At 44.3% G+C, this 21,040-nt stretch overlaps 1 protein-coding gene across 5 annotated transcripts; it reads left to right on the forward strand.

Moving 5' to 3' along the window:
• The first annotated feature begins 127 nt into the window (after positions 1–127).
• Positions 128–19,906, forward strand: arhgap12b (Rho GTPase activating protein 12b). Of its 5 annotated transcripts, none has more exons than XM_085939435.1 (18): positions 128–296; positions 3,078–3,850; positions 13,954–14,226; positions 14,765–14,905; positions 15,009–15,089; positions 15,190–15,312; positions 15,709–15,783; positions 16,019–16,080; positions 16,164–16,245; positions 16,955–17,059; positions 17,133–17,231; positions 17,289–17,382; positions 17,477–17,599; positions 17,667–17,765; positions 17,865–17,942; positions 18,033–18,167; positions 18,260–18,365; positions 18,947–19,906. In XM_085939435.1, exons 2-18 carry the CDS (start codon positions 3,170–3,172, stop codon positions 19,119–19,121), a joined length of 2,532 nt encoding a protein of 843 aa, XP_085795561.1. In that variant the 5' UTR covers positions 128–296; positions 3,078–3,169; the 3' UTR covers positions 19,122–19,906. The 5 variants fall into 5 exon arrangements, with proteins under 5 accessions (XP_085795561.1, XP_085795563.1, XP_085795562.1 ...); XM_085939437.1 differs by having other exon boundaries at positions 16,958–17,059; XM_085939436.1 differs by having other exon boundaries at positions 3,083–3,850.
• Positions 19,907–21,040: the final 1,134 nt, after the last annotated feature.

The raw sequence follows: 21,040 nt of genomic DNA on the forward strand, positions 1-21,040 counted from the left end.
AAAAGGATCAAATCGATTATTAAAAAATAAACATCAACAACACAAAACGTTTTCCAACCACCGACTAAACAATGACGCTTCATAAACACTTATTGTGAAGGTAGCAACCGGATACGATCAGCATCGCTACATCTGACTTGCCAGAATTCAGGCGAAGCGGGGGATTGTGAACAGACCAACAAGCCTGGAAAACCGCAGCGGACTACAACAGAATTGTCCATACTGAATTAGAAGGAAAAACTTCCTCTCCAGCCAGCCTTCGTTCTCATAAAGAGACGCCATCTAAGTTTTGCAAGGTTAGTACGGATCATTTTGTCTGTGGGGGGGGGGGATTTTCTGTGATCGATGTGCGGGTTTGTGTATGGAGTTACTTTAGTTGCTACGCACGCTGTCGCAGGTTGTGTACTCGTTATCACGGTGAACCTGCCCGGCTTTGTCCAAAACGGGAGACCTCTCGGAATTGTCACGGTAGGGTAATGACTGCAGCGACAATTTGAATTGTTAACTTATGACATGTTTCGTCCAAATTGATGGGTGGCGCCTCGTTAGTGCAGCGGGTGTTTTTTTATTTTTTGTGTGTGTGTGTGTTTTTTTTGCAGCGTGTTTGGGTGCTCGTGCAGTCGTGCCTCCCTCGAGGTGCTTGTTCTTCGGCTGTCCTTCCCTCGCCTTTGGGCATGTCTACTCGTTGCGCTTTGTTACGAAATCACACGGATTGAAATGCTTTGTGCTGTATTCCTGTTGTCGGGCTGGAGGCGATCGTGATCATCACCGCCATCCGCCTCAATCTACTGGAACTCAGCTCACTTACATTGAAGACCCCAAGATACTTGTCTTTAAAAAAAAAAAAAATCTCCGCCCATTTCCTAATGTTTGTATCCACATAGGCACCCAAATAACCTGCAGTGAGTGATTGAAATGCAGCTGCAGCAATATAAGAAGCACATGTTGGAGTGGATGGCGCTCTGCTTGCCACATCTGTTTTGAATGAAGCACCGGGACAAAGGCTGTCCGAGTCCCACGGTGTTTATGCAGCCACAGTGACTGAGCTGCAGATGTGTGCAGACAAAGGGCACAGGTTCAGGATCCCTACCTGAACTGTACAGCAGTTTTGGGGGGTGTATTTTGATCTTCAGGAATTAGTTTAGATGTTACTTTTGTTTACCTGTCCGTTTTGTAAACAGGTAGGTGAAAATCTGCTGCAGATACACCACAATTAAACATTTTCTCACTCACTGCCAACACATGGGTGACTATCGTATAACATAATTTTGAAGAAATGAAGAGGCCTAGCATGCTTGCTTCAAGTGGTTAGTCTCAATGCACAAGGAATCCAACCATCAAAACATATAATTTTGTGTAAAGTTTGCAAACTTAATGCTAACGTACAATGTGAACAATACTCTGCAATGTGGAAGCAACACATTTTTCAAAAAGCAAAATAGGCCTGTATATTGTGAAAACCTCTAAAAATATATCCTTTAAAAATCTGTGATATCGCAAAAGTGTCACTATAAAGACAGATGGCCATTGAAAGTGACATTTATATTGTGACATGAATATTGTCCTTGGCTGTTAAATTTCACAGTCAATGAATAGGCAACACTTTTTGTACCAACATTAGAAAATTAACTTTCCCATAAGCCACTCCCATTAAATTAACTTTAAATTCCCAGGAAGCGGATCAGCGTAAAAATGTGCTGTACAAGGAAATATAGACATCGAGGCTTTTTTGTTTGTTTTTTGTTAAAGCCCCATTACACTGAACATCCCTTACGTCTACAATATTTGTTGACAGGGATTAATTTTCCCTGACAATTCTCCTACTTGTTTTCCGGGCCCTGCGGAAATGGACACCTCAGCAGTTTTATTACTGAACGGAGATTTGTTTGTTTATCAGTCTTAAGATTTCTGACCACCGGTCAGTTGTGATTTAAAAAAATAAATACAAATTTCTTCCTCCACCTGCGATGTCATCACGACTGCTCGATCGTTCTGTCGGATGTGAATGAAATTTCTTCACATCACTTTGCGAGTCTGCACGCTCGTGCCAAGACGGAGGGGTTACGCGAGGATCCTCCTAACACGCAATTCATTCAACTCATCAGAGAGCCAATGTTCCTTGAGAGAGTTCATCGAGGCATGATGTTGTATGTGTTCAAGCATGTGCGACGAGCGAGAGAAAGGCAGACGCACACTTAAAGCAAGGGGCGTTATGTAATAACGTGCGTGATGCTCACAGTTTGGAAACAAGGCCCAGACGGCTCTCCCCACTGTAGATCTATTCCTGGCTGTCAGTCTGCGCATTTTCCTCCTCTTGCATGAGGTTGGGCCCCTTTTTATAGATTTAGCGGCATGTTCTCACGCCTCACTAAAAGCACCTGCTTTTGCTTCCTACGCATCGAGGATGTCAGTCCTTAGTGGCTGCTATTTTTGGAGGGGGGGGATCTGATCTGAGTGGCGCAGTGACTCACGAGTTGCTGTTTGACTGCAGGAATGCCTCGAGTGCTTATTGGGTTAACAGATTCAAAGCAAACTCCGGCCTCCTGTCCACCTGTGCCCTGCCTTGAAATAAAGGTCTTGAAATGTAATGAGACTTCCTGCATGTGTAATTATGTGAAGATGCAAAGCGGGAAGGGGCGACACGTGATAATGACACGCAAATTGTTATTTCGGGATGCCGGCAGCTCTCTAAAGAGTCATTGTAGTCATCGGATTGCATGCGCTGCCTGCATGGCGGATCACGTTGTCATCGCATTTAGCGCCCGCCACACAGGCAGATTGTTTACCACCAAGGCTAGTTGGATCGGTTACCAGAGCTATCTGGTGACCGAGTACCTCTCTGCTTAATGCACAGTATGTTTGGAAGTTGATGCTCGTGTTCCAGAAGACGGATTTTGTGGTTGTGGTCGTTTGGTTGAATTGAAAGTTGGGAATTGAGACAATTTTCAAGAAACGCTCATTCAACCAATAGAATTTTCTACCCATCCTTAATTGAAGGGACTTTTTTGATTTGGAACTTGCTGAATGTGTTATGTTAAATTGCAGCTGTTGACATTAAGCCGTGTTATCTCTCGCAGTCCAGCAGTTCCCTGGTCAGACATGGAGAGCCCTCAAGGCCTGGATCGCTGAGCAGCTGAGGTCGGCGCTATAAACACTTGTCCTGGCAGCCATGGCGGATAGAGACGGGGTCGCTATTGCCCCGGGACAAGTCTATGTCGAGGTGGAATATGATTATGAGTACAAGGCCAAAGACAAGACGGTCACCATCCGCCAAGGGGAGTGCTATATCTTAGTGAAGAAAACCAATGAGGACTGGTGGCAGGTACGGAAGGACGAAGGTACCAAGGCTTTCTACGTGCCCGCCCAGTATGTCCGAGAGGTGCGGCGGCCCCTGATGCCCCCCCAAAAGCCACCCTCGAGGGCCAAACCTACCGTTTTGGATATCTGTCTGCCATCAAATGAGAACCTCAACCGACCGCAGCCAGAAATGTCCAGCTTTGGGCGTCCGTCGCCTTCCTCCACACCGTCACCTTCCTCAGACCGGGTCACGCCGCCAGCCCTGCCCAAGGATGCTAACCAAAATTTGGGGAGCCCCCATAATTGCAAGGTGGTGGCCGAACTGGTGCTCCTTCACAACAACAACAATAATCATCATCTGGCCAATAAGTCGACTCCGCCACAGACGGGAGCTGACTCTCCTCCGATCAAAGAGGAGGACAACCAGAGCAGAAGTTCAGACAGTGATAAGATGTCCCCACAGTGTGACCTACCAGGAAATGGGCTCGGCAAGCTCCGCAACGACTCGGAATCGGGCGATGAGCTCAGTAGCAGCTCAGCAGAGCACATGCAGGTAAGACATGAAGAACAAAAGATAATTATTCCGCTTTCATGGCATTAGACAATTTGGCCAATTTGAAGTTGAAAAATGTCTCGAAACAATCAATCGATAGTGAAAATTGTTGCAGATGAGTTGTTGATTACTTGAGAGATGGACACTGATCTGTTCAGGAATTCGTCTTAAGCTAACTGCTTTACTGGCAAATTTTCTATCAATGTCAGTTGATGTTTATATTCTATGTCGATGAAAATTGGGCAATTAGCTAATTACGATTGATGACTCATACTTTGCTTATACTGGAGAAACGATTTCTTTTCCTGACAGGTAAGTCCAACCAAAGCCAGTCCTTGGAAATGCTGTTTCATGTCTTTATTTAAATGCCCACTTTTGCTTTTATTATGAATCAATAGAGACTGAGTTTGTAGAAACCGGGTAGTAGAAAAGTCCAGGACTGCCGACATAAGCCAATTTTTTTGGGGTGGCTTATTTGGGCAAGGTCAGCTTGTTTGAAGGCTCCCAATGCTGCTTGTGCTCTTTGTTCCACGGGCAGCAGAAGCCTCCTCCACCATGGTAGGAACAAAGAGCGGCAGGCTTGAATGGAAAGTAGGTCATATCAGAGGGAGGATCTGTCTGTAGCCCCCAGTCGCTCACTGCGGGGACCACTGTGTGAAAGAGGCTGTGTATGGATGTGTCAATGTCACAAAGTGAAAATGGACAGACTCTACAACGCCAGGTCATTATTTACATCCTGCAAAATTTTCCCAATAGACGTATTTTATGTGTCGCTGCCGGTCGTACGCCAACCATTTTGAATTCCACGCCTGTCCAACCACTTGTGGCAAAATAAACACATTTCCCTCACAGCCATTTGCATTTCAGTGTCCCCCCCCCCCCCCCCGGCCTTGAATCGGGTCGGATAAGAAGCAGACGGCTTCAGCTAATACTGGGATGTAGATTTTGCGGCAGGTGGATCCCACTCCCCCCCCCTTCATTCTCTGTTCCGCCTTTCTTAGTCTCATGTTAGTTTGTCCTTTTCGGCTTATTGCCAGGCAAGTGAGCAACTCTGCAGGAAAAAGCCTTTTTTATATTAATTCTTATGCATCCTGTCATTGCAAAGTCCGTCACAGATAAGCTGCTATTACTGGTGGAGTTGGCTCATCATTTTTACATGTTGCAAATTATACAAGTGTGATTCCAATGTGTTCATCATGGTACTTTTCTTTCCAAAGCACGGTGACATAATGAATGGCCACACTGTTCCCTGTGGTAATGCGTGAGAGACCACATCATCTTTTTCCGCTTTCATAGATGTGTCACCGCGCAAGTGGGAAGATGTGGTGGTCCAAAGTGAGTTTTTGTCTGTGGCTCTGCCCTATGGAGCCAGTGGTCAGCCATGCACTTAGTCATCCCACGATTGCGATTGAGGCGGCGCACGACCTTGAGAGGCCAACCCCCAACCTCACCGCAATGCCGTCTCACACAATCAAACTGTTGGCCTTTCACCCCGTGTCTGTCTGTCTCACTCCAGACAATTTTTGGCCTCTATCTAAGGCCCTCATGAAAATACTAAACAAATCAAATATGCAATATTTTATTGCTTGTATTGGATTCGCAGCGTGCGTGAATAGACTACTCGAAAACTCCAGAAGAATTTATTGCTGCTGTTTTAAAGCAGTGAATTCCATAATTAGTGGAGAGTGTTTTTCCTCTCGTGAGGTGCCGGTCTTTTGAAACGAACGTGACGTCTCCTGGGAAGCGTCTCGCTCCACTGTATAGAAGCAAGCTGTTCCTAAACATGCCAAAAACAAAAAAAATTGTACAGTTCATGCATAATTTTACAAAAAAAGAAACCGGTTCCTTTGGCAGAGCGGCTTAGCCATGTTCCAAGAAGTCTTTGAAGTGAGGTCAAGCAAAATACATACTCTTACATAACGGCCCAGTTAAAAAAAAAAAAGGATATGACATCTATGGATGTCTTGTCTGCTGTCAGTGCCCCCTGTAATCTCTCCGTTTAGCCAATAGGCTTACTGAAAAGGAGGCCCGAGCTTGTTTTCCACTGCATACTTGACATTCTTGCCTTGGTGCCTACACACACAGAGTACTGTACAGTGAGGAAGTCAATGGAAGTCCAACCTCTCCTCCAAAAATGAGACTCCAGACTGCTCGTAATCTAATCCAATATAAAACGGAGCCAATAGTGCATCTTTTGTTTTCATGTGACTGCTTCTTTTCCCCCTCCTGGTCTGCTCATTTGCCTCTCGGTGAAGGAAACGGACATCCTCGTCTGCTCTCGGACCTTGTGTCTACTTTGTCCGATCCCCCCTGTCATTTCTGATCTGTACCTCCGTGTTACAGCAGGAGGATCAAGTCGGTAAACCCCCAGGGGCTCAGCCTTCAAGACCACCTTAAGAACTGATGTTGACAAATCATGCTTGGAGAATCCTGTCTGTTTTCTAGGGTTAAGGTACTTTAACACCTTTCAAAAAGTGCGTATATGGAAAAGATTAAATCATCTTAGGGTTAAGGTTAGGGTTAGGGTTCAGGTTAGGGTTAAGGTTTAGGGTTAAGGTTTAGGGTTAGGGTTAGTAGCTGTATTCAATTACTTTGTTTTGCAATTTAGTCATCACATAACCAACCGGGTCAGTCTTGTCAATCAAACAACTCTCTCCACCAACCAGTAGTGAGGCAGCCTAGTGTTGATTTAGGGATCGAATGATGGCGAAGCATCGCTCTCTTTCCTCTCAACCCACATTGCGCTATGTGGGTCAGTCAGTCCCTCTCCTGTCTCACTGTGGATCTTTCTGGGCCTGACTCACTAATGCAACTCGGTGAACTGGCAAAGCATGTATCCAGAGCAGGTAAGAAGAACACGTGGCTTTTGATGTAGCGCAGTTGTTTATCTTTCCTAAGCTTCTTCCCTGCCCTCGCAAGAGTGTTTTCAATTCTGATCCAAAAGACCTTGTTCTTGTTGGTATGTATATCAGTGTAACAAATCTTTGGCAGTGGGATGCTGGCACCTGGCTGTGTGCGAAATTTATTGAGCTCATTTGTAGCTTTGCGTATAATTCGGAATGCTTCAAGACACCAGGTGCTCAAAGCACAGTTATGTAACTGAGAGCTTTTTGAGCAGCTGATAATAAGCCTTTTCCCCCACTGGCCAACTCTTTGGGTGAGTAGACAGGTCATGCTATTTGTGACATTCTTCCTTGTTTCTCTTACATCACGAGACGGGGAAGTAATCCAGCAACGGTGTTTGGGGTATGAAGGCTTTCCCCGCATGGTTCACTCGTGCCAAGCTTTCTTCATTGGTTCCAGTTGTTTCTGAGTTCTCCAGGACACAGACCCCCGAGCCTACTGCAAACTTTAGACTTCTTCAGCACAATTGTTATTTCTGCACAAATCCAATTAGAACACGACATATCCGATCATTAGGGGGTCTTCCTGTTTTTGGACACACTGCGTGTCTCGACACGTTTCCTCAAAGCTGACCAAAATAACTGAGCTGCAACTAGAGCCATGCACCACCAGCCATGGTACGGAGAAGCTTACAGCCTGGACAGACCCCCACAAAACCCTCTCACCCGCCTCGCACGCGTACTACTAGAATGCAATCTTCTTACATATCTGGATTAAGGGTTTGTGTACAACACATTCCTGTGTTAAACCTCTCTGTAACCCCCCCACCCCCTAAAGTCAATCATGCACCATGTATAACAATCTTTCCTTTATATGGTCCGTTACTCTTGATGCTATTTAGCCGCTTGGCCATAAATGCATTTTAGGAAGCTTTATATTTGGTATTTAAAAGATGATGTGAAAGTGTGATGGTATACCAGGTCATGCTCATGATTTCGGTGTGTCATATGCAAGTTGTGGTCTGTTGACGATGCAGTTCATTTTTTTCTGACTGTGAACTTTGGCTGTATAGATGACAAGGCATCCCTTTCTGTCACGGACTATTCTCGACAATAGCTTTATAGTAGCAGCTTACTGGAACTTTACCGCGGTTGGCTAAAAGGGGAAAGGGCACGAAGAGGGGAGGCCCGACCAGCTGCTTAGCTGACCCATTTGAGAATGTGTCTACCAACGACTGGCTGTATTCACATTGTTTTGGACTTGAAGGTAAATCTGTTCTGACCGGTGATTTTTGTTGTTTTTCCATTTGGTCCTTTTGTTTGCCTAAAGAGGGAGTGGATCAAAAAAAGAATGAGTTGACCCGACTGCCTGCTGCGTTCTGGGTTTTTTCCCTCTGCCTGTGGCAATTCCATTTCCTCGTAGTCGACGAGCTGTGAACATGTCAGGCGGCTCAGTAGGGGGTCCCTGCTGACAGCCTCTCGCAGCTGAAATGTGCCCGTCCATAAAATAATCCACTCTGTCCACTCAACTTCATTACCGTTTTGATTCCATTTTCTTATTGTCAATTCCACAATTTGAGATTACAAAGGTACATTTCTAATCTGTTATTGTTGTTGGAACGTTTGGAACGTTGCTAGTCTGATTTGATCAATCCTTTTGTTCTTTTCTAAACCTGTAATTCGATTCATCACTTATTATTGGAAAATCAATTTTTTTTTCTTCAAACACTGAATCCCTTTTCAAATCAAGTATATTGTTCCCTTTTTGTTGGTAATGACACTCATCCATCCAATAGTTCTCTGGTGTACGAGTGCAAATGGGGCGTGTGAACCACAGGCATTATAGCTCCAGGGTCACAAACTCTGACCTATTTTGACCTTGTGACTGAACCTTGGCCACCTGTCAAGCAATCCTCTCTGTCTTTTTTTACTTTTACATCTTTCTCCCTCATCTGCTTTCTCTCTCTATCTCTTCTCCTTTTTCCCCATCTGTGTAAGGTAGTCAGGTCACTCGACTAATGAGTGTTCCCATTTAAGCGCCATTGTTCTAAATAAATCTCTTAAGATCCTGTAATCAGCTACCGTCTTCTCTTCTGTCGGACCGGGTTCTGAACGCGGTAAGGTAAATAAGCCACCATAGTCTCCTTGACCCGGTTTGGATATCCTTAGTTTTGGTCAGAATTGACTTTTTTGGACCATGTTTTCCTACCTGAGGAGCCCACATTATATTGTAAGTAGCAATCTTTCTGTAATGGCCACGGAGCTGCTTAGTGAATGTGATAAACGGCTTAGGCTGCTCGGCTGGGGTAAAAGTAGAACAGGTGTTAGTTGGTCTTGTCACAGTTTCTTAGGACTGAAGTTCATTTGAACACCTGTCTTGGGTGCCGGGACTACTTATTCATATCATCATTCTTAGGATTTGGTAAATTTTGATGCCAGTGTTGATGTAGAGTTGTGATGTAGCTCATCTCCCCGTGTCGAATGTCGTGTTGTTGTTGTTTGGACAGTGATCTAGTTGAGATTGAGTCAACAGCCTCTGCTAGTTACCAAGACATGCTCAACCTTGTTTCAGATCGTTTCATAACCGTGCCTTGTAGTCATACATCATTGAATCAAGTTCAAATCTTTGTTTTTGACAGAACCTGGAATTGTTTTTGAAAGAACCTGGTTAGCCAACTTTGGTTGGTCTGTTCCTTGCATAAGACAAGAGCTTGATAGTTCTTTGTGTCAGTGTCTTTCAAAGTAACTGATGGATTGTACCCTTCACCTGACTGCGGGGCAAATGCAGTTCAACTTGGATGCTCCGCTGATGAGGAATGACTTTGTCAGCAAGCAGCGCTGATATTGTGTGATGTGACAGTCCCTTGAGGTGCCGGGTGCTGGGTACTCAGGTCTGCGCAGGTGATTGTGTTCACTTTCGGGCACGGCATTAGAAGCTTTCTTCACAGTAATCATTAAAAAGCCGGAGAGGCTTTTTTTTTTACCAAACCCTCCACGAATTATTTACAGTAATGTTGCCCAGCCTTGTTCCTCCACAGTCACAACAGCTGTTAAGGTTGCCCTGCTTTATGTATTGTTACTTTCTCCATTGTTTAAATAAGAAGTCCTTACTATTGTTTTAGTCTGTACCAAGAGCCCTTTTGTCCCTCGCTGTCTTTGCAATCACATCACCCCGCACTATCGCCACGTTTAGTTGTTAAGTTTATACGTTGCCACTGATGTCATCATACCATCCAGAATGTCCTTGAGTGGAGACTGACTCATCAGTTCCAGAGTGCCAAGACCGCCGCCTCTTTCATGTTAAACTACAATGCATCAAAATCCTTTACTGTCACTAAATAATCAATGATAATTCCCCCGTCCCAAGACTGCCAGTTTCAGCAACCCCCCTTCTGCCTCTCGCCAGCCAATCAGCAAAATCGGGAAGGGACCTTGTATAATTGGCTCAAACCAATCACGCTGTAGGCTTTAGGTCAGGATTGGTCATTAACTCTCCAGGCTTAAAAATCTCAGCTGTCTGCTATGGAGTGCTGCTAGCTAAATTTACGTCCACTTCACAATTGCTGCCACAAAGGAGGAGACAAAATGATAATAAAAAAAATAAATAAATTATAGTAACAATAAAAAAAATGCCCAGAATTTATTGTCTGAGCAATATAGCATCAACAGGTTACCATTTGTTAAAGCCCATGTTTAAAGTAATTCTTCCATCAATATTCAACAACAGCACCGTAAACTTTATCACGTCCTGTTCTGCTTTTTTTTTTTTTTTTTTTAGCATCGTTGTATGAGGAACAGATTGCTGTGTAACTCTTTCATCCTGCCCCCCCCCCATCCATGTCTGTCTGGCTCTTTTTTCTCACTATTTGCAGAACAGAAGGTACTTTGTGACTGTTAGGCTTCCACGCAGCTTTAAAGATGGAGTATGCTCCAGGAGGGGGAGAGGAAAGTGTGCAAGCAGTGACTTCCTTCTGTGTTCATCTCCAACCTGAGACATCCCCAGAGAAAAAATATTCCAGCATAGCTTTGTGCATTGAAGTCATTTGCACATCTTATGGCCCACACATTCTTTTTTATTTACTGCTTGACAGTACGTTCGAATCCTTGGATCAGAAACGATAACACTCTGCTGCTCACTGATATCCACCCAGATTCTTTTTTAGTGCTTAAAGGATGTCTCCATATGCTTTAAAAAAAAAAAAAAAAGGAACATAAGTTATAGAGGAGGTGTCAGTCGGAATCTGGCTCACTTGCGTTTGATTTTACGCTCCAACTTGAGCTGAGCCCCCAAATAGAAGCTGGAATCTTTGATCCATTGGCTGCTTCTGAAAAAAAAACAAAAAAACGTGAACATCATGTCCCAGATTGGATTTGTTTGCTCGAATATATCTTGCTCATACTGCCGAAGTGACAGCTTCACTGCAAGAATGTTGTGCTCCCTGACCAACAACAGCATGCCCATATGCACGTATCGCATGGCTGCAGGCTCCCCCCTGTCCTCAAAATCTGTCCCTGCTCACATCTCACGAGGAAAATCCAATTGGATCGATGCCACCGACAAAATGCTGTTGCCATCAATTCCTTTCTGTGATTGACATAGTTTGTTTCATTGCGGAGGTCTTGAAGTCTGTCGTAGCCAAGCAACAGCAACAGTGTGTTGACTGACATTTTAATGCTATAATCTATTGCGCACATCGCAGTCAACTTGTCAAAGGCTCCGATCTGTGAAATTAAATTAGCCCGTCGTCATCCCGCCGAATCTGACTGAAAACCTGCTGAGTCACTTTCAACGTTTTTTTTTTTTTTTTCCAACGTCTTTCCATATTTGCATGGAATTAGCATTTTTTTTTTTTATTTCAACCTGTTCTACGCAGCCCCCATTTTGAAACCGCAGTGGATGAATGGTAATGGCAAACGGGATATCAAACAGACTGTGCCAACACGATTCTGGCTCGGAGGTTGCAATATGCCACAAATGCGGTGATGGGCGACTGGGCCAATGTGGTCTGACCGTTGCTCATCGAGGTGGAAATGTAGGTTAATCCGGTCATATGGGCGCCACCATCGTACCTCCTTGAGCGCAGAGGAGGCGGTGGGGCGTTGTCCGAAGCAAAGGGAAGCAGAACATGATCAACGAGGTAACCTCGAAATGCAGTTGAAGAACAAAAACAGATTTTATTTACAGAGAGAATCGACAGAAGTGAAGGGCTGTGCGGTAAAAAGGACAACAGGACAAAAGAACAAAGTGAACCAACTGGATTGATGTAACGCCAAGGAAGGGGTGTCCCCCCGCCCCACGTTTGCCTTTAAACCTGCAGCAAAGTGGCTTTGTTGACCGAGCGTCTCCATAGCCACAAAGCCCTCATTCAGCAATGTACCTCTCCAGCCGGGGGCCACCACTCTTCCTTTAACCAGTTTTCATCTAATTCAATTACACAATCACATTATGCAACACAGTGAGAGGAGAGATGAACGAACGCGTGCTCCGAGCCGTGACACCGATCTTGGCACCGCCTGGAACCAGAGACAGTGGACCTTTCACTTAAACACGGAATGTCGTTTTAATTCTCTACTGTGGCGATAGTTCCGAAACAAAAGTGATCGTGCTTTTCGGTGCAGTTGCCTCTGAAAGAGTTAACGGGTATTGATTATTTTTGCTCATTTGGTTACTGACATGCTTGGAACAAAGTGCTCGTCTCGCAATGTTTCCAGGGAAATGTGGGCTGCATGTGCTAATTTCACCCGCTAGCATCCACGCTAGCTTGGCAATCATACTGAGCAGTAAAGCAGAATTTGAAAGCACCGTCACTCATACGGGACCCCCCCCCCCCATCTTTTCTGTGTCTCTCCTACATCAAACACCGTGAAATTTGAAGTGACACGTTAGAAATCTCACCCCCCCCCCCCCCATATGTTCAATTCGTCATGCATAAACGATGCACCCGAGATGGAAGCACCTGCCTATCATCCACCTTTTGATGCTTCATGCCACACCATTCCCAAGTTAAAATATCAATTCATTGTCACTGCGATCCAACCAAAAAGCAAATGCAGAAATCCGTCAATAGCGAAGCTGGGAAAATACCGCAGCAAAGTGACCGAATAGTTTCGGCTCTTGTGCAAACTACTGCAGTAGCACCACGTGTCTCAAAGGCTGCCACGGTGATGCAGCAGAATGCTTTGCCATGTGTGCATATATAGAAGCCCCTCCCCCTCACAAGCTCAGAACGGGGACTCACATCATACCCCTCCCCGGACCTTTAACCCCAGCTCGTGCGAGTCCCCAAGCGGACATGTGCTGGTACTACAAACACCGCTGCCCTTACCTTGACCCGCTTCTCTTTACACCTGCCCTCAATCGGACACCACCGATGCCTCATTTCCACTCCCCCCCTCCCCATGTGTCCTTTTCACATTCGCCAACCTGCCAGTTGTGTCGATCAGCTGCTCCAGTCCATTTCGCAGCATTTCTGTTGTCTCAAACAAACATCAAAATGTCGTCATAAACGAGGCGTGCGAGGTTAATGTTAAACCACCCGCTCAAGTGACCAAATTTGGTTCTTCACCCCCATAAAGGGCTGGCTAATCCTGCGAAAAAAAGGGATCTTCATATTTCAGCACTATTTCCTGTTGTGCCACCGCAGTGTGCACTCGAGAGATAAAGCCGTTAGCTCTGGGCGCTTTTTTCGCTTCCTTCTTTTTCTGTCTCGCACATCAGCGCCAGCCGCTCGGGTGCGATTGAAAGAGGTGAAGGCGAGGGTCATCGTGCTTCCCGTCCCACTTGGCAGCCACCTCACATCGCTATGCGGCGTGCATTCAGAGGTTACAGGAGGGCCGGGGAGGATGATGATGACGTATTTGTGAGGATCTCTGGATTCAAGGTGATCTGAGGAATAAATGAGAAATATTTTCAGATTTTCTATTGGTGCGACGTTTTGGTGTTAAGCACAGGCAAATTCTTGGACTGCTTTAACAAGATACCTGATGCTGGAATCAGCCTCTAACCCCTCAAGGCAATTTTCACAAACATCCAGAAGAGCCTTGATCCTGAGATGAGCTGTAGCCATGGAAACGATGCTTTCTAGCTTTTGTGAAGTGACCTTTTAAACCTTGCCGGGGTTTTGATCCTGAGAGAAAAACACATGTCGGGTTTGTAGCGTTAATGTGGTATTTGGTTTCTCTATGCATGTTTTCTGGAATAGTGAACAAATAATGTGATTAAGAGGCATAAAAAACTCACATTTTTCTTTCCTCCTCCAGGCTACATCGCCTACGGGTCCGGGCAGGTCAGACTCACCGGTCTACACCAACCTCCAGGAGCTTAAGATTTCCCTGTCCAGCCTTCCGCCCGTGCCCTCCACCTCACCTCTCCACATCCACGGCGACTGGGAGACGCACAAAGACCTGAGTGGCAGGCATTTCTATTATAACCGAGCCACGGGGGAGCGCACATGGAAACCGCCACGCACCCGGGACACCAGCAGCAGCACCAGCAGCTTCCGGGGGGAAAGCCAAGCCTCGGCAGACAGTGAGGTAAGCGAGGGCAAGGGGGGGGGATGTAAAGCGTCATTTGGGCATGATGGAATATAAAATATATGTTCATTTTATGCTGTACATAACTGTCACGTTTAAAATGGACTTTTTGGTTATTAGGAGAAGTAACGGAGCTGATTGTGGTTTTGTTTGTATTCTTAACAGTCCAACAGCACCCTCATGTGTTATTTTTCCGCATTACATTAATATTTAACGTGAACAGCGCTTATTAGCATCATGATACGAGCAGCATGGGGCTCATAAATTAAAATGCAAGCTGGGCTCTGTTAATCAGTCAGACTGCGGCTCAAATTATGACTGACTGAATGTTTTAATGGTTTGCTAATAACAATCCAACCACAACATTATAACGATTTGCTCCCTTATTCTTTTAGATTCTGGATAACGTCGACTCGACAACATTATAATGATTTGCCCCCTTATTCTTTTGGATTCTGGATAATGCCGACTCGACTGTTTTGGAACCAAAGTGGACTGAATTTCAGACTATTTTACATTTCCATGTTTTTGTCAATAGCTGCTTTCCTCCGAGGAAAACTGTCTCAGCACCCATTCCAGTGTGTCTGACAGCCAGTACGGGTCGCCCCCTCGAGGCTGGTCTGAAGAGCTGGATGAGCATGGGCACATCCTGTACGTCTCTGAATACACTCAAGAGAAGGTAAAGTGTCAATTAAACAGTGGCTGCTGACAACTTACAGGCCTTTGCCGCCTTGCTCTATGACACCAAGTTTATTTGAACAAAATATGGACTGTCTTTGTAGTGGATAAAACACATTGATGAGCAAGGTCGACCCTACTACTACAATGTTGATGGATCCAGGTCTGAATGGGAACTACCCAAGGTAGTTATTACTTCACGAATGTTACCTTTCCAAATGTTTGGATGGAATTAAGTGTCACGGAATTCAAAAGTTTCTGTGATCTGATCTTCTCTCCACGCAGTACAATATGTCCCCTCAGTCCGGTGAGGTCCCCAAGAGTCGGAGCTTGGAGAGGAAGCAGCCAGACCCAATTATCATCACCAAGTGGAGGCACAGCACTTACGTCCTTGATCTCAATGACAAGGTACGGCTTCCTGGAATTGGAATATGGAGTCAAGTCAGTAAAATAGTTAGTTGTGTTCGACTCAGACGCTTTATGGTTGCTTGAGTCCAAATCTTCCAACAATTTCTTAACCCAAAAGTAATTTAGTGTGCAGTACATATGTTCCTAATAAACTAAAATGTATATCAGTAAAAATGAAATTTGATTGGATCACAATTATTCAAAAACTGACTAACAGCACACCATCTTCTGTACGGCTTTTGATGTAACATGCAAGTTTGTAACCCAATGTTCTAATTCCATAGCAGGTTTTTGATCCACCTTCCCCCTCCCTCTCTTAACCTTCTGACTTCATTGACACCTGTAGTTTGCCTTATAGTCTTTAGAAAATCTTCATGTGGTGCCTCTTGTTGTTAGGAGTGTGCTTCGGCGCCCAAGCTGAGCTCTCCCGACTCTGACTCGTGCCCATCATCTCCTAAGCACCCCTCGACTGTTAGTATCCCAGCTTGCATTGCACTGCACCACCACCACCATCATCTTTTTATTCTCCCCATTCACTTCTTTATCATCTTCAGCATGTGACCATCTCTAGCTTAACCGCAATACATTGACTTTTTTTTTTTTTTCCAAACCAATTGCCACAGTAGAACCTCCGATTATGAATTGTGTGGTTCTTTGTGTCCAGGTGTGTGTTTGGAATCTGATTTGTTTATCTGTTCCTCCTTAGCCATCAGAAAAGTGCGGAGTCCTCAATGTCACCAAAATCACAGAGAATGGAAAAAAAGTCAGGTAGGAAGCTTTGAAGCGCAAACTTGGAGAACTTTGCTGTACATTCTCAATATTTTTCATGTTTTTTTTTTTTTGGTATCCAGGAAGAACTGGGCATCCTCGTGGACAGTGTTACAGGGTTCCTCCCTCCTCTTTGCAAAGGGTCAAGGTGGAAGCACTAGCTGGGTAATTACGGATCCAGGTTCCGCCAAGCTCTCTTCTGAGACTTCAGCACCAACAAATAGTGTCATCCTCCGTTCATTCCTTTTTTTCCCCTCCCTTCTCCTCCATCCTGAAGTCTCATTACCGCAATGGCTCCATCCCTGAGCTGCTCCTCACTCTTCTTAGCAACTGGAAGCAATCTGTCAAGCCCCGTCCTGCTGTCTCCTATGTAAACTTTAGCACCACAAAGGCTGTTTTGGGCTAGCGTGTGTTTCATTGCGTGCTAACGATTCACCTTTATAACCTTTATTAACCGGATTTTTCAAAATAACGCCACGCTTGACTCGGGAGAGCTCGTGATGTGATTTTTCAGCGTTTTCAATACATGTGCCGCTTTGTTTTTAATTTTGTTGTAGTGCAAGGGTTGAACTGTCGACATAATATTTATGAAGCGGAGGTGGTGCTAATGTAGCAAATAATTGTGGCCATTTATTCTCATCTGAGCAACTTAACCTAATAACATTATTAACAATGATTTGCCTGCCTAACAAAACAAGTCATTAAAATATTTGCCCCAATTAATTAAATTTAGCCCCTAAGCAGAACACAGATTTGTCAATTAACTGCTTGATTTTTTTTTTTTTTTTGTAAACACCATTATTGTTTTTAAATCAATTTACTGTCTGATCCATCTCTGTGGCATCATCGCTTATATCGCGTCCATGCTTTTCAGAAGTTTGGCAGCAACCAGTCCAAGCCGGAGTTTTCCGTCGATTTACGCGGGGGATCCGTGGAATGGGCCTCCAAGGACAAGTCCAGCAAGAAGCATGTCATTGAGGTATCAAATATAGACACAAGTTGGCTCAGAAACTTGATCTTAATTTGATCTTTTCTAAACTCGCCTTCCTTAGCTGAAGACACGTCAGGGGACAGAACTGCTGATCCAGTCTGAGATTGACAGCGTCATCAACGACTGGTACCGGGCCCTGACCGAGACCATTAACACACATGTAAGTGGACTTAGTCATAGCGGTGGGATGGGTAGAAGTGAATCTAACTTTTGGCAGGTGTGGGAGTCGGATGAGGCCATCGAAGACGATATGCCGGACTCTCCGGGAGCTGAGAAACAGGACAAAGAGAAAGACTCAAAGAAGAACAGAGGTGAGGCCAACTGCTCACACCTTTTTTTTTTTTTTTTTTCTCATCTTAAGCCATGCCTTTCACATTGCACATACGTTTTTTTGATTCTTTTTAGTTGTGATGAAGACCTCTATCAGTATGGACTCATCAGACCAGAAAAAAACTCGGGTAAAGCTCAAGAAGTTCTTGACACGCCGACCTACTTACCAGGCGGTCAAAGACAAAGGCTACATCAAAGGTAGCTCGAGCAGTAGAGTAGCAGGCACAGCGTTTGGAAAAATATCAACTTTTGGTTCATCCTTCAGATCAGGTTTTTGGCTGCAGTTTGAGCAACCTGTGCCAGCGGGAGAACACATCCGTGCCCAAATTTGTGAAAATGTGCATTGACCATGTGGAGAACACAGGTATGATCCAGCTCGTGACCGATCTGTTGAAAAAATAATTATTCGTGCCAGGTATATATCATCTTGAATAGTTCAGGATCCACTCACATTGTCCTGTAGGTCTCAGTACTGATGGCTTGTATCGAGTCAGCGGGAACCTGGCGGTGATACAGAAGCTCCGTTTTGCTGTGAACCATGGTAGGGCACAATCATCTGTAGGCACGTCATAGTCTTCTGTCTGTTTTTTCTTTTCCTACCTGTCTCATCCAATTTCCTTCCCTCCATCAGACGAGAAGGTGGAACTGGATGACATCAAGTGGGAGGACATCCACGTCACTACAGGAGCACTCAAAATGTTCTTCCGGGAACTTCCAGAACCTCTATTCACTTATGGATCCTTCAATGATTTCCTTAATGCAATTAGTGAGTAACCTTTGCAGTTTTATTCCACCTGTCTTCAATGTGGCCACAAGGTGGTGCTATACGCATGTGAATTCCCTGTCTCTGCGCTTCAGAATGCTCAGACTACAAGCAGAGAGTGAACTCAATCATAGACTTGATAAAGAAGTTGCCAAAACCCAACCACGACACAATGCAAGCCCTCTTCAAACACTTGCGCAGGTAAGATGCATCATAATTTCTTAGTCATGCTTCATACATTTTAAGGAAAAATTACAGTTTTTATTCAATTATAATTTAATAAGTTAGTTGGAAGTATGTTTCAAGTTAAAGGTTATCTTATTAGCTTATTATCTGCAGTGTGAAAGCTGGTTTTTTTTTTGGTTTTTTTTTTACCCAGCAGCAGCGTCATCATATGTTCCCAGTGACATTTTCCTAGCGTTCCTATTTGCATTTATATGGCTCTGCATTTGCTGTAATTTAGTACCTATGAAGTGGCGGAATTTACAGCGTGACATTCAGTGTATGGAGGACTACGTTATATCAAGCGGGCGGATTTGATCTTATTTTCTCTCCCCCATAAATATGTTATTGTTTTGTGCATCTGCACGAAAGGATGTAGCTTCTATTTAAAAACCACCATTATTGCTCTACTCTCGCCCGGAGCGTCAGCGGCGTTCCGAGGCTTGTCTTCACACTCCATCTTGAGCCTCCAGACTGGAGGAGTGCTTGTAATCTTGTTTTTCTAGATGTTGATTCGATACGTAAACCCTTACCCGTGTCCTCCCTCCCTCCCTGCACAGGGTGATAGACCACGGCGAAGCCAACCGCATGACCACCCAGAGCGTGGCCATCGTTTTCGGACCCACGCTCCTCCGGCCCGAGACGGAGACGGGCAACATCGCGGTCCACATGGTCTACCAGAACCAGATAGTGGAGCTCATACTGCTGGAGTACGAAAGTATTTTTGGCAGGTAGATAGAAATAGCCACCATTATTATTATTATTATTTTTTGTTGTTGTTGACTGAACTCAGTGTTGCTGGGAAGTCCGACTCCCCGTTTTCATGAGCGTTTACACAAGCATTACCAGGCATTGCACTTATAAGTTGGGGAGATACATTTAATTTGTAAGGACTCTCACCTTTCCAGATGGACGACAACCTTTCAGATGACCTCGTGAATTTGAATATTCAGGGTTGATGGTTTTTTTTGTTTTGTTCGTTTGTTTGTTGTTTTTGGTGCCGCAGTCACTGATTCCGATGAAACCTCCTTGTGTAGGAGAGCGTTAATGGATGCTGCTCCAGTGGCGTGCGTTAAAGGCAGACTCAAACCTCGTAATGTTGCCTGAACTGTGTTGGTCTTCTGTGTTGTGGCGCTTCGGTTATGACGCCAGTTATGCCATAAATCAGTGTTGCGTTAATCTTTTTTTTTTGTTGTTGTCGTTGTCTTGTTTGTTTTTTTGCACTTGAATAAACTGGAGCAGTGTTTCACATTGTGCCCCATGATCCCGCCCCCACCTCACCCACTAAGTGTTAACCAGATGGAGAGCTAAAAGAGTATTTGTCGATGGGAGTGAATTAAAACCTGCACAGAAGCATCTTTGGTCTTGCCACTTTGTAGAGAAATGTGTCGTGTCGTCATGTCAACGTGCTACGGTGATGTCTACGCGGTCTGTGCTCCTTTTACAAACTAAAAATCTGTCGATTTGGTTTGTCCAACTCCGAGGTACTGCGGTCGTTTTTTTTCAACCACAAAACCGAACCTACGCTAAGCTAATGATGAAGTATTCCGACAAGGGCGAATATAGCAAGAGTGTTACCTGCTCGTTGTTACAAAAGTGTTCCGGGATTTGTGTGTACAGTTCATTTTCCAGTTTGTACATTTGAATTCAAAGATGACAGAATGCAGATTGTGAAAAAGAGAAGAAGAAGAAAAAAAAAAGACTGTTCCTTCTGTTCCTGCAGTGTTTACATGTGATCAGCTGCACATTTGAATGTAATTTTTCAAGCTAACTGCTGTTTGTGAAATTGCTCTGTTTAATAAAAAAGAAAAACCAAACAAGGAGGTTCTCGTGCATTTCCTGTCTCAGTGATTAAAAAAAAAAAGCTCGGCGTGGATGAAGACCATAAAAGTAAGACACAAAAGGTGAGCCGGCCGTTCAACTTCAATCAATTCTAAAGCTTCAGCTCCCGCTCTGCCTTAATTACATAATTGAATGAATCTACTCAACGCTAATATCCTGGTTATCGAGCGGAGTGATTAAGCTTTCTTGTCGCAATCAATTATTTTCCTACCTGTTAATTATGAAAAGCACTTCAGTATATTTCTTGGTATTTCTGAAATGTATGGCAACCTCTGCCACTCAGCTTCCATTAATCTCCATGCTTTTTTTGTCATTCCTTCGCAGGTCATTCGCGGCTGCCGACCTGAAGGCTGTGGATTAATTGATGTCTAATTAGGTAATTGCCAGTATGCCAGCTTTGATTAAGAAGCGCGCGGCTTTGGAGTGCTGAGTAAAGCTGCTTGATGTTAGCCCCTTCCAGGAAAGCTTCACTTAACTCTTTATTTATATTGACTTTGCGTGGTTGCCTTGTATGTATACTATGTTGTGTTTAAAAAAATAACCAGTCACTTATAACATAAACTGAACTTAAGCAACAAGAATAAATGTATGATCATAATAGATTTCATTTTTTTCCAGGTTTTTATACTCTGATGTAAAGTTAATATTGTAAAGTTATATTGTTAATATGGATATTAAGTAAAATATTAAATTAGGTCAGTTCGCTTAATGTTAACATATAATGCAGAACACTATAAACAGACTAACAGCTTTAAACAGCTTACAAAAATATTCACAGGCATTTTTCTGATCAATGAGAATGTGCGCCAAAA

Source organism: Syngnathus leptorhynchus, chromosome 19, assembly GCF_054491065.1.
Source record: "Syngnathus leptorhynchus isolate UIUO chromosome 19, UIUO_Slep, whole genome shotgun sequence".
Classification (NCBI taxonomy): Eukaryota; Metazoa; Chordata; class Actinopteri; order Syngnathiformes; family Syngnathidae; genus Syngnathus; species Syngnathus leptorhynchus.